The sequence below is a fragment of the Cajanus cajan genome, chromosome 2 (genome assembly GCF_000230855.2).
Source record: "Cajanus cajan strain Asha chromosome 2, NIPB_CcT2T_4, whole genome shotgun sequence".
NCBI lineage: Eukaryota > Viridiplantae > Streptophyta > Magnoliopsida > Fabales > Fabaceae > Cajanus > Cajanus cajan.
Window position 1 is genome coordinate 57,536,029 of NC_138518.1, and position 14,493 is coordinate 57,550,521.

General features: G+C 28.8%; 1 protein-coding gene across 2 annotated transcripts; it reads left to right on the plus strand.

The window, feature by feature from the left end:
• Window positions 1–5,493: 5,493 nt before the first annotated feature.
• Window positions 5,494–10,612, plus strand: LOC109811328 (syntaxin-51). Of its 2 annotated transcripts, none has more exons than XM_020375033.3 (6): window positions 5,494–5,741; window positions 8,697–8,909; window positions 9,107–9,309; window positions 9,398–9,498; window positions 9,599–9,643; window positions 10,325–10,612. In XM_020375033.3, the coding sequence occupies exons 2-6, from the start codon at window positions 8,701–8,703 to the stop codon at window positions 10,454–10,456; spliced, it is 690 nt and encodes a 229-aa protein (XP_020230622.1). In that variant the 5' UTR covers window positions 5,494–5,741; window positions 8,697–8,700; the 3' UTR covers window positions 10,457–10,612. The 2 variants fall into 2 exon arrangements, with proteins under 2 accessions (XP_020230622.1, XP_020230621.1); XM_020375032.3 differs by having other exon boundaries at window positions 5,495–5,746.
• The last annotated feature ends 3,881 nt before the right edge of the window (window positions 10,613–14,493 follow it).

Below are 14,493 nucleotides of genomic sequence, written 5' to 3' on the forward strand. Positions count from 1 at the left end.
AAATAGGTTTAAACTTTGGTGCCATGATTCTAATTTTGATATATAAAAAAATTTGTATTGTTAGATTACTATGTGAGCTCAAGAACCACGCAAGTTGTAGTGTTGCGATACGGATTTTCAGTATATTCTGACACTTAAACACGAATCCTTCGGATTCTAATCAGCAGTGCCCTTGGCACTTGATAGCTAAACCAAAATTTCTCTTGCAGATTTTTTTATTCCAATAATACTAAAAATATTTAATATTTTCTTAAATATCACTTTCTCAATATTATTTCCTTCTATATCGCTCTTTTTTTTTTTTCTTCTATGAAATTCATTCCTCCAGGACTTATGTGATATTCTAAATTTCCGATACAATGGTTAATAATATTATTAGATAATTTTAATATTTTCAATTTTTTATATGACATTTTAGTAGATTAAATAAATCTAAATAATATATAATCATATTATTTTAATAATTTTAAATTATTTTAAATTTTTATTTGTAAAAATAAATAAATAAATGAACATCAATAATGATTAATCGTTATGAATTATTAATATTGTTTTTATAAATATATCAAATATAAGAACATATATATATATATAACTATTAAAATAGTAACTGTTAATATAATAATAATAATAATAAAATTTTATAGAAAATTTTTTACCGTAAGATTGTTTTAGAAAAATAAGATTAATGCTTATCTAAAACATTTATTGTAGAGTAATTAGCTCGTGTAAATATGAAGTAATTAAAATATATATCATTAGAATTTAACTAATGATAATCATTACAAAGTTATTTATAAATAGGCATGGGTGGGGAACCATCAGATTATGGGAAGGAAGAAATGAATAAGAGAACGTGAGAGAGTGAAAGAAAATTAAGAAAGAAGAGGGAAAAAGAACGAGATGAAGAAAAAACGGGAAACAAATTTCTTTTACTCGATTTCACTTTTCTATTAAGGTATGGAGATGAGACTTTTATCTCTTTTAATTTTTACATTATTTTAGTTGTCTATTTTAAGTCATTCTTATTTATATTTATTTGGTGAGGTATCAAATAATAAATTTTCTTAAGCAAAGATTAGAACACTCATTAATGTGTGACCTTGTAGGTTCAAAATTAAACCAGTAATAAATTAACTACATTAATTTATTTTGCGTCTAGCAACACTCCTTAACATTTAGATAGTATGAAATAATATTTTCAAGAACCTTTAGAAGATTAACTTAAAATTTCCTTCCATTATTTATTATTTGATAATTAAATTAAAGAATTTGATTTCATCAAATAATTACTTTTCTTATAAATAAAATATTATTTATTTATTTATTTTTGACTAACATCAAAATATAAATAATATTTGTTTTTATTAAGATAGAAAAACACGTCAATTTTTTAATTTTAAATTGAAAGATTCGCTTTGAATTTTGACCTAATTAAAAACGGTTTTGATAAGAAAAGATAAAAACTAATTTTTTGAACATTTGATAATTCCTATATTTTAGAAGATAGGATATGGATGTTGTTGCTGAGAGAATAGATATGTTTACATGTTTATAAATATACGGCTCTAATGTGGAGAAAAATCACACAGAAAAAGCATAAGAAAATTAGTTATTTTCTCTATTATATTCTCTGCTAAAAAATTGTTCGGTCAAAAGGTTAATGAGCAAAGATTAGTCTCGGTGTGGATACACGTGGGACCTTCACAGTTTTGAAGGAAAATTTTTAAAATTTAGACTTCAACCAGGTAAACTTTATTTGCTTTCTTAAATATCCTATCAATTACCATGTGTGTTTTTAGCATAAAATAGATCTTATATTTCTACTGCACGTGTTTAGAACATGATTGAATTTTCAGTAAGTGCACCTTCTATTCTCTATTATAAGAAAAAAAAATAGTTTTATGTATATTAAAAAAATTGATTATCTATATTAAATCTTATTAATTTCATGATATTCTTCTTAAATTGTTTTTGTTATCTATACCTATTATAAAATGGATACATTTTAATAATCACCCTTTAGGTCTCTATTTTTAGTAGACCTTTATACCCTTGAATGTAAAAAAAATTATAAATTCTACAACTCTAATATTTATCTGTGTATAATTATTAAAGGCACGAAGTGCCTCACTCTGATGGAACTACTTGGTGAAGATTGTTGTTCATCCAAGCTTCCATGCAAAAGGACCGAAGAAACTCTTGAGGTTGAACTCCTTGAGGTGGCAGAATCACCTTGGAGGATTCTCCAATGGTGGAGAAGCAATGGAGTAGGTTCGGTTACTTCCTAGCTTGTGAAGGAAGCTTGAGGAACCAAGGCAAAGTTTGAAGAAACTTTGATAGAAACCTTAGAGAGAGAGTTCTCTACGGTTTATAAGACTCTTGAATGAGAAATAAATCTGATTTCTATTTCTCAAAATGTTCAAAAGTGATTACAAGAGAGAGACTTACAAATATATAGGGAGAGGTAGCTTCTAGGAGAAGCTAACCTTAACCATGGTTCACTAGGAACCATGGTAAGGTGTAGCTAACCATCCATGGTTTCTAAAACTTGTAGGAGAAACTAACCTTGACCATGGTTCACTTAAGAACCATGGTAAGGTCAGCCAAACCTACTAAGGTTTAGAAGCTTGGAAGGCAAGCTTCAAAGCTTGTAGGAGAAGCTAGAAATTTCGGCCAAAAACAAAAGGAATGGGCTAGGCGGCCAAGGCTCAAAAATGCTTCATGATTTATTTCAAAAATATTTGATTTGATTTGGTTTAGTTAGGTTCATCATATGATGATGAGACCTAGCTAAATCAAATCTATGAAAAATTAGGAACAAAATGAGTCTAATATGCAAAATTTTGCCTAGGCCCAGTTCTGGCCCAATTACTAGTCACACTTTCAAACATTGCTAAATGTCACCCCTTTTTTCTTACTGAAAAAATATAAAATGAATGTATCAACAAAGGAGGTTAAATGGAGTTAAACTCTCCAAGTAGCCTACCCTAAAATCAATATACAAACACTAGTTAAAAGCAAGTAAAGTGTCTCACAAATACAAAGGCAAAAATAAACTTATACAAAGAAACTACTATATGTACAAACATATGAAAAAGGTCTTTAAGATCATCTCATTCCTCTTGGTTCTTTTAAGATATCACCTCTTGGATTCCTTGGCCTTGGCCATAGTCTATCACACTCCCTCTAGTAAATATTAAAAAAAATAGTGCAACTGAAATGTCATTAAAGAAAAGACATTTTATGAAAAGTATTAGTTAAAATTTGCTTATATTTAAAAACAAAAAATGTGTGAATTGTTTTTTTTTTTACTTATAATAAAGAACAAATAGAATAATTAATTACAAATAAAATTTACTTAATTAGTTAATCAATTATATGGTTAAATATTTAATTAAATAAAAAATATTAAATTTGATAACACACAAATGCATATATGGATCCAATGTACAACCTCGCAAAGATACTAAATATGTACAACAAAGCATTTGGTTCAATGCAAAATGAAGAATGTTTGTTGGTCAAAATATTTTGATGAAAGAAAAAATGCAAAGGCAAAAATGTCAGGTCATCCTAAATTGACTCATATATGAACAGAAATGGACCTCTAAGAAAGAAGACAACCAAAGATGTATAAGGTGTTTGTATTGGTGTAGAAAATTGAAGTTAATCCAAATCCACACTTAACTAAAAGCAACACATATTGCTTCTTATTTTTGTGTCTTAGAAAGTGGGGATTCCCGTTTGGAATGATGCAAACGGTTTCTCAAATTAATGTAGTCATTGTAAGTTGTATAGCTACATTAAAAAAATGTGTCTTCAAAACACTGCCACCCCATAGAATGGACTCCTCCCCCACTGGTTTTCCCAAATGTATCATGGATGTAACATTTTTCATTGACAGCAACAGTTTCAGTTTCCGAACATGCTTGAGACAACAGAGGTCACCTTGTTGAATCCTTAAGCTTTACTTACCAAATATAGACGAAGGAGAAGTCACTCCACTACTTACTGTTATCAAATGAATTATGGATTATACGTACAGATGGTTAGATGGATTCAGGTTGATGGATTGGTTTGTAAGTCCGCGGACTTTATGATTACCAAACCCATTTTTTTTTTTAAATTCGTGTAATTGTGTTTAAATTTTGAATCTAGTTTGTGAAGTTCGCAAACTTAACAAATTAAATTTGCGGCTCGTGAACTAGATATACAGACTTCTCTAATTAATATTTTTAGATATTAAGACTTTAATATTAAGTTGTATATTTAATCTTTTAAATTATTATGACATTAAATTTATGTTTAGTTGATATGGATTTATTATTTGAATTATTTTTATGACATTTTAATATTTTTATTATTGAAAGTTTGATACTATTATATAAGTATTTCTAAATATTTTTATTCTAACATTTTAATATTTAGTATTTTAAACCATTTCAACTATTGATAATCTTTAATGTGATGAAATTTAACTTATAGATAAAAAGATTTTTTTTCTTATAATTTTATGCATTTTATTTTTAAAAAATATTTTTTGAATTATTATTTAGATTTGCGAACCGGTCTGTTTATCCACGAATTTTTATAGATAGGATATGAGCTAGAAAAATAAACCCATTTATTTTGCAAGCCAGACTTATTTGATCCATATAAAATGTGAATTTTACAAGCCGGGTCTTAAACGGATCAGATCGATCCGTATATCCATAATCAGACTTAATGACTTTGATTGTATCTTAAAAAAATAATTAAAATTGTTTTTTTTATTGAAAAATGATGCTAAAAATATTACTCTAGTTTAATATAATTATTCAAATTTATATAAAAGATATAATATTACAAAATAGATGAATATTGTTTTTATATTTTAGAAGACTTTTCTTATCATAATTTGAATTCGTAAAATAGAATCATTACATAGAAAATAACATCAACAAATTTAAAATTAGACCTTCTTGGTTAAGTTGAGGTTGTATAATAAAAAATTGATCCTAGATTGTAAAAGAAATCATAAATTGAATCTCTCTATAGCATTAGATAAAAAGTAGCTCAATTTTTCTAACTAAAATATCAGGTGAAAATGTGTTAAACTTATATGTATATTATATAATGAATTAAATAATATATTAGTTCTAATACTTTGATGCGTTGACTTTTCATGTTTAAAGAGGTAAGTCAAACACAAAAGAGCGAATAATCATATAGGCGTAGTCTTGTGTTGATATCATTTCACAACATAACACAAGTTAATTACACAAATTTATTTAACCATTTCAAACACAATTTAATTGCTAATTTTAAATTTCATTTAAATTTAAAATATTTACACGTGGATAAGATACTTCCTAATCCTAATTTTATAACTAGAAAGGATAGAGTCAAATAACAATTAGTTAGTTTTTTTTTTCTTTCTTTTTCTAATGATAAAATAACAATTAGTTAATACACTAGGATTATAAACTCGTAAATTCAACTCCAACTGTTTAAAAACAAAAACTCGCGTAGCGCAAGGAACAGCATAAACGACGCCGCGTTCAACAACGACCCTTTCCTTGCCACTCGCCTTTCGTATACGACGACGCTCTCGGAAAAACGGTGCCCATTGGTGGTGCCGCCGTTACGCTAATCTCGCACACGACGTCGTATCCATCACCCTCGTCAAATCCTCTCTTCCGCTTGATTTCGAAACCCTAATTCGGAAAACAAAAAGTTACTTTATCCGGAATTAGCGCGTAAGGTTCGATTCTCCTTCGCGATCTTCTTCCCTTTCGTTTCGTTCGAATTGTCTTCTTCAATTTTTCCATGTGAATTGTGATTCTGGACTGCAGTTGCTCGATGAACTTTGGTTCCTCGGAATTACGCGTTTTTTGTGCCTGATTTTTTTGTTTTGCCTTTTGTGGTTGTTGTTTTCTGAGGGTTGTGTGTTTTGTGTCTGATTGATGTTTAACGTGATTGATTTTGTGGACATCGCATGATGGATGGGAGTTTTGTAATTTTTCATTGTTTTTCCTCTGTGATCATGATGAGCTTGAATGACATTTTTGCACTGTCTTTTACTTGGTGGTTCGCGGCGATTGTGGTGTAGAATTGAAATTTTGAATAGAGGAATGAATATGTTGTTGAAGTAATTAGTCTGGTTTGCTGGGTTAAGAGGTCAGGATATTGGTGAGGATTATTTTGGTGCTGATGTTGCTCAATGGGTGATAGTTAAAGATGGTGTTTAGATGAGGTTTTTTGAATTTGGGTACGGTTATGAGGTGGGGGTTGTTTATGCCTTTATAAGTTTTATTTTAGACATATATATAGTCAATGAAGATCTGAAGTCACCCCGTCACACTGTTAAATTGACATGTGGAGCAGAGAAATTTTTCTTTTTCATATTGCATTGTGAAAGCTGGTAGGTTTTTTGATCCAATATGGGATCAATGATAGGCACCGATACCATCTTGAATTTGCACTAAGCTTAACTCAACCCAAAAACTAGCAGTGTGTTTGGAAAACAGTTCATCCCAACGCAAACTGATGTTAAGCTCAATAAAACCACACACGTGCTTCATTGTTTTCTCCCTTGCAATTTGCGAACGTCTGTTTTGGAGTCTCCAAACTGTAATCCAGACACACTCTATCTCAGGAAATAAGAATTTCCCAAACCATTAGTTTCAATGTTGTGTTGGAGGAGAATGTTCTCTATCTTCTTTTCTCTTTGATTTCAAACCACTAGTTTCAACGTTGTGTTGTTTTTATTTAAATGTTATTTTCTCTTAGATTTCAAACCATTGTTTTCAATGCTGTGTTGTTTTTGTTTAAATGCTCGAGTGAGAAAGATTCAGCCATATGGGTATATGAGAACCTGACAACTATTCTATTAATTTGTAAATGTCTTAATAGATATGCTTGCCTTTTGTTTTCTTTCTTTTTAGTCTAAATTGTGGAGAAGAAATTAGGGTGCATTTTTTTATTTTTTGATTTTTTTTCCAGCCATTCGTTTCTATTTAGCCAAAATGTTTTTCTTCCCTCAATACAGGTGATTGCTTTACTCTTTATCAGATAAACAAAAAATTACATGTCCTCTGGTCTTTGTAATTTTTTTCTCATAAATTTATTTAACCCCAAAAATAAAAAAGTATAACTTCTAATTCTATATAGATCAATGATGTTGATCCACAGATTCTGCTTCTTCAAAATATTAGCTGATCATATAGCTTCCTCTATTGATTGGGAAAACCCTTTCCATTTTCAAACGTTTTATGGTCCTTATGGAACTTAGTTGGGAACAAAGCTGCAATAAATAGTTTTTGATATAAAGCAAAAAGGGATGTTAGGTTCAGCTGCTAATTGGCAATCCTTTAAGTTTTGCACTTTTGTGCACTTGATTGCGAGATTGTGTGGTTTATTCATAGAGGTAACTTTGATTGATATCTCTCTTTCTCTTTTGTTGGAAAGATGATATAAGTCATATAACACTCTTACTAGGGAAGGATGGAGTAAATTCACGAAGTTCAGTGTAAAAATGACCTAAAATTTTACTTTCACTGTGACCAATTTATAGAACCCAACTCAGAGTAGCAAAATTTGTTTATGATTATGTCATTTGAATTATGCTATCATAGTTTATCTTTAGGATTTAGAGTAGGATTATGTTATTTGAATTCTATTATCATAGCTTATCTTTAGGATTATATTATTTGAATTCTGTTTTCATAGCTTATCTTTAGGATTTATCTACTTTTATCAATTTTAGGGAGTTAGTTGAGGGAGATGATTATAAATGTAGCGTAGTTTTGACTTTTGAGAGAGACAGTTTTGGAGATCTTTTAAAAACCACTCACATCCCTTATAGTAACGTCATTAGTTAAGGTGAGAGAAAGAGAAAAAGTAAAAGTCAATTCATATTATGTCAATCATATATGCGTTTATTATTTGTTTTTGAATTACAAACAATGCTTTGTCTTCTTTATGAAAATTTTCATTGCTCTATCAATTTTGAAAATAATAATTTCTCAAACCGTGCTTTGAAATTGTTCTTTTGAAGTTAGTATATTTTTTTAAATCATTATACATATGATATTTATGATATAATTTGGGTGTTAAAATTGAGTAAGAGAATAAGTCTCTTTCTATTGTTGGCACCTGGATTAATAATTTATTTTTTTCTTAATAGCACACAATTGGTGTTATCTTATATAAGAGGTTGTATGTGTCACTTAAATAAATAAATAAAGGAGGTTAGTAATCACTTAAAAACTAGAAGAGAGGTATGCGTCATTTAAAAAGACCTCAAGAGAGGTCAGTGGAATTTTCCCATATCATTATTATCATAGTATAGATTGCATTATCACATGCCTGTGAGTGCCTGTTTTGAGGCGCTGGATTTGGTAGCAAGATGTAGAATTTTAAATTATCTTATGTGGGAGTCATTGTGCCATAGCTATTTATATAAAATCTCTGTTTTGAATTTCTCTAACCTGGTTAAGTTTATCTTGTGTTACTCACGTGAACTGGAAAGTTCTATATCTTGTTGGACACTACTCGAAGATTTCTCGACATACTATATTATTGATTATACGGAATTTTTTATTTCTTGTATTATTTATATGCTATCATTCAATGTAAAATCTATTAAATGAGTAAATGATCATACCTTGGTTCTCACATTTTTATTTCTTTGTTTTCCCCCTTATTTTCAGGCCAATGGCATCTTCTTCAGACTCATGGATGAAGGAATATAATGAAGCCGTGAAACTCGCGGATGATATAAGTGGCATGATTTCTGAGCGCAGTTCATTCCCTGCATCTGGACCAGAAACTCAGCGCCATGCATCTGCTATAAGAAGGAAGATCACGATATTAGGGACCAGACTTGATAGCTTGCAATCTCTTTTGTCAAAGTTCCCTGCAAAGTTAGTGTTCAGTTGTTTCCTATGTTGATTAAGAAAAAGTTAATGCTATTACAGCAGACCATGTCCAATTGTTCATGGAGGACCTATAACACTAGTCATCTAATATTTTTCACTATGAAACCTCCTGATCTTGACTATCTATTTCATAGAAGTTGCTTGATTTTTATTTGAAGTGTTTCTTTGTCAACAATGCACAGAACTGAGAAGGAGATGAACCGTCGCAAGGACATGCTTGCAAATTTGAGGACCAAAGTCACCCAAATGGCTTCAACATTGAACATGTCCAACTTTGCAAATAGGGATAGTTTGCTTGGCCCAGAAATAAAACCAGATGCAATGAGCAGAACCGTAGGCCTGGACAACAGTGGGCTAGTTGGTCTACAACGCCAAATTATGAAAGGTCACTTAATTTGAATTGTTTTATATTAAAAAATAATAGTTGTAGTCTGCCTTTTAGATCTTGATTTGGAAACGTACTATTCAAGCAGAGCAAGACGATGGCCTTGAGAAATTGGAGGAGACTGTAATCAGTACAAAACATATTGCATTGGCGGTGAATGAAGAGCTGGATCTACACACCAGGCTCATTGTATGTTACCGTCATATGTTAATTTTTTTTGCTCCTTTTACCGTCTATTTTAGGTTTTGCTCTTATCTCCAAAATTTAATCCTTGCTCTTCTTTTGCTAGGATGACTTGGATCAACATGTAGATGTTACAGATTCTCGGCTGAGGGTAACACTCTTGCTATAGCTTTCATATTGGGCTCATAACTCTTGTTCTTAAGCACAAGAAAGTTAAATTCTATTAGATGGAGGAGTTTACAATATGCTCAATTTGGTGAAGTCGGGTGATATCATCTTTAATTTAATATTCTTAATTTTTTTCAGTTAGTAAATTCCTTGATTCTGGTAGGTGCATTATCTATAAATTAAGATGTTGAAAGTGAACCAATTTAACCTTTCCAATACATATATAAATTATTTGGTTAGTCTTTGTCGTGGTACTGTTTTTAGGTATAAAAATATACTTATTTGGGTTAAAATATACTTATTATATGCCTTGTCAAATATGGACCTGTGGGGATTTCTGTTGATGATTTTACATTCTTTTATCAGGAGATAATGCGTTTTGTACAACATTATTTAGTATTTTTCTGCAAATGTATAGATTTCCTTTGCTTAGGGCAAACATTTAATTTGATAGTTTCAATTTTATGTTTGACATATAAAACAAAACTATAATAAAATAAATTAATGATATTTGTGGATGCCCTTCCAAGAGAACATATGTTAATATACCTACTTGATGTATTTTTTATAAAAGCAATTTGTCAATTTCCCCCATTAACTCTTGAATTGAGATATTGCAGACGTTGCTTGCAACTTACCTTTTTTGTTTCTGATGTGAAAACAGCGAGTGCAGAAGAACTTGGCAATTTTGAACAAACGTACCAAGGGTGGTTGCTCCTGCTTGTGCTTGCTTTTATCAGTGATTGGTATAGTGGTCTTGGTTGTTGTCATATGGCTATTGATCAAATATTTGTAAAGATAAAAATATCCAGCTTATGAAAGTTTCTCTTTTTCATGTTTCGAATGTGTGCATTGAAACATGATAGTGTTTTTCTTCGATTTTTTTTTATGGTGCTTTGGCAATGACATGGAATTTACTAAGGTATTGAAAGGCTGTGCTTTGTAATTGTCAGATTTCAAGTGTTGTTACCTTTTTGAGTGTTCGTGTATAAATCAGTAAATTTACATTAATGACTTGGGTGGGAAGTGAGAGAATTTATGTCATGCGCGCTGTCTTTCGAATTAATCAGATTCTTCATCAGTATTGGGTTGGAATTCTTCCTTATTGTTTATGCATTCCAGAAGCTATGATAAAAAATACTTGGTTTTTTGAATATATGTATCTCTCAGAAGTAATGAAGGAGTAGGTTCTTGGGTGTACTTAAACAATTGTTTATTTACATATTTATTAACCTTTAAATTATAATTTATTAAATTTCATTCATTATGTAATATTGTGATAAAAATATGAATTACATGTTTTTCACTTAAAATTTATTTCAATATGGACGACTAAAAGATTATAACTAAGATAAATTACTGAAAAATGTGAATAAATAATTGAAAATGTAAATAATTAAAAAGGAATTTATAAATAATTAAAAATTCTAAAACTGTAATTACTCAAAACTGTATTTTTTCAACGGAAAAAAAAAATCATATATAAAAAGTTGTTTAAACATGTCTTTTGTGTCATTTGCATGTATCAATTAATTCAATAATTAATTTTTTCAAATACTTCTAATTTTATGAATTAACTAATCAACTGAGAACCATTTTCACCACAGAGAACCATTTTTTTTAATTAACTAATCAACTTTAGTTAAAAAAATTAACCTTTTAACTTTTAGCTAGTTTATTAACTAATATTTATATTTCCTAATTTATAGTAAGGCACAGTCAAATATTCTTTTATTGATTCAATTTTTAAGTCTTTATATTTTACTTATAAATAACTTTATGTCCTACTTTCACTAAAAAATAACATTATCATATATTTTTTTATAATTTAAATTCCATACTCCATTTTCAGTTAAGCCTTCATATTATAACTATCTTCTAACTTTCGGAGGATAAACTCAAATTCAAAATAAAAAGGGGGAAGGAGGAGGAGAGGATTTTCACTGCGCTACGCTTATAATCGTTTCAATCTCAAATGCATTTGAAAGCTGTAAACAAAGGTTAATATATGAACACTTGAAAATAATAATAATAAATAAATAAACTAAACAACGTGAAACTTAGACCTTTTAAATTAGTCTCAAATACACTAACACAATAGAATTAACTCCGGCGAAAAAGAATAAAAAGTTAAACTTAGGGGTGTATTAGTTTATGATTTTATAAGATTTTAAAAGTTTTATTTTTTTAATAAAAAAGTTCATTCGTATTCAATCAAGAATTTATGTCACTTAAAAATAATTCAGTGATATTTAATCAAGATTTAAAATTTTTTTTAAAGAGTCCATTAAAATATATTGGTATTCATTTGAGACTTTTTACAACTAAAAAACAATCCATTAGTATTCAAAAATATAGGAATTTTAAAGGATTGTTGTATTAGAGGGATTTTGATAGACTTTTTAGTGGTATCTATAAATACCAAATTCATAAAACAATCTCATCCAAACCCATAAGATTTTGGAGGATTGTTTGAAGTGACTTTTTAAGTGTTTCAAGAATTTTTAAGTGGGTTTTTCATCTATTTTTTCTCTATGTTCATGTCTTTTCCATTTTTTTCTCTTGTTAATAATACTGCACTACTACTTATATATAATACTGTATTATCGTTCTCATTCCATTCTCCTATTTGGTAAAATTTCTATACGTAAATGATAATGTCATTAACTTGCTATATTTTTCTCTCCGTTCTCTTTAATTGACTTGTTCTATTTTAGTCTATTTAATTGAGATTGTTCCTCAGTTATATAACACAGAAAACACTTAAAATTTTAACTTTTAAGTAATAATTTTTTTTATAACACGCGTCAAGAAAAGGGAAAGGTGAAAGCTAAAATTGATATCATTATTTCTATAATCAACTATAGATTTTCATGACCTTGTAATCAATTTAGATTTATTAGAACAATATATATATATATATATATATATATATATATATATATATATATATATATATATATATATGTAAAAGATGAATTTGAGTTAGGTTTTATGTAAATAGAATAAGATAAGAATGGATCTTAGTTGGGAGAAGAATCCTCTCAACATAAAAACTATGATCTCTCTCCCTCTCTTGAATTTGTTATTGTTATCATTCTCCTTTTATGACTAAACAATTATTTTATTTCTTTTTTTTTATTATGAATTTTATTTTATTTTTTATTTTTATTTTATGAAATTAATATTTTTATATTTTAAGAAAGAAATTTAACATAAGATATTGCAATATCTTAGAATTCAATACTAAAAATATTTCTTCACGAGTGAATAATTGAAAGCAATTAAAAATTTTAAAAAATTATTTTGTACTGGTAACAAATTTCAGATATTTTTTTTTCTCCCAATTGATGTTTGTAAATTTCTACTTTAGTACTAATATAAAATGAAGGGACATATTTAGTTATAAGAGAGTAGGGTAGTTGTCCCACTATTTTTTTAATCATTTATAAAATTATAAATAAAATATTTTAAATCACAAATTATAAAAATTTTGAAATGTTGTTTAGAATAATTTTTAACATGTGTGGGACTACATAACTTTTTCCGTAAAGAATGTCATTATGATGAATTTTCAATTGAAGTGATGGACGAATCTTTATCTTTAACATTATTGGTTAATGAAAATTAGAGTTGTCAAAACGGGCCAACCCGGCCCACCTTGACCCACTTTAAAAACGAGTCAACCCAACCCGGCCCACTTTTAATTTTTCCAAAAAAAATTTGGTCCGACCCGGCACACCACGGGTTGGTGGGTTATACAGGCCAGCCCACCAGTCCACCAAAAATAAAAAATAAAAAATTATCAACAAAATTTAAAATTTAAAATTAATTATAAATTAACATAATAGTCATAAAATTAACATCATTAATAGTCATAAGTCATAATTCATCATACAAAATTAAATACAAATCATGATAAAAGTCTAAAATAAAAATTTTTAATATCCCATCATACAAAATTAACTACAAATTATACTTAAATTTTTATTGCAAAAAAAAATGGTGGGTTGGTGGGCTACCCGGCCTACCACGGGTTTAGCCCAGGTGGGTCGGGTTGAGATATACCCATCTACTATAAAACTTGAATTTTTTTGGCTCGGCCCGACCCGTTTTCAAGGTGGGCCGGGTTGGCCCACGGGTCCCGGCCCACTTTGACGGCTGAAAATCATAATTTTGAGCCTACTATTAAAACACAGGAGCAAGAGCAAAAAGATACTAATGTTTGGAGGACTAGTATAACTATGAATATGTGAGTGAATTCTATTTAGAACGACATGATATTACAAAAAATTATTATTATTTATCCAGACATTATTATTTTTTTTTTTATATTTGACTCTTTTTAAATTTGAATGTATGAAAAAATCTTGAATTCTTATCTTATGTCAAAAATTTATGAAATTCTGCAAAGTTCATAAAGTCCCATAAAATCCTAACTTAAAAGTCTTGCATAATCCATTAAAATCCTGATTGAAAGTCTTGTGAAATCCTACAAAATCTTAAAAATCATGAAAATCTTGCAAAGTCTTTTAAAATGCACAAGACTTTTTTTAACTAATTTTTTTTTTTAAAATCCTAATCTAATATACCCTCGTTAGCAAATTTCAACTCAAAATTCGAAAAGATAAATGGTGCTTGATCGATTAACATGCATATATTCATTTTACTGAAGTAATACTTTATAAATTATTAATAAGATCCCATTGCATATTACTATGTGTCATCGTGGTCATTATTATTATTATTATTATTATTATTATTATTATTATTATTATTATTATTATTATTATTATTATTATTATTATTATTGATTATCAATGATAATATCAG

What these genes read in the sequence shown, in the direction of transcription:
- LOC109811328 (XM_020375033.3), top strand. Translation starts at nt 8,701, where the DNA reads ATGGCATCTTCTTCAGACTCATGGATGAAGGAATATAATGAAGCCGTG. An exon ending in TTGTCAAAGTTCCCTGCAAA is followed by an intron (nt 8,910 to 9,106) that starts GTTAGTGTTCAG and finishes AACAATGCACAG; the next exon opens with AACTGAGAAGGAGATGAACC. An exon ending in ATCTACACACCAGGCTCATT is followed by an intron (nt 9,499 to 9,598) that starts GTATGTTACCGT and finishes TTCTTTTGCTAG; the next exon opens with GATGACTTGGATCAACATGT.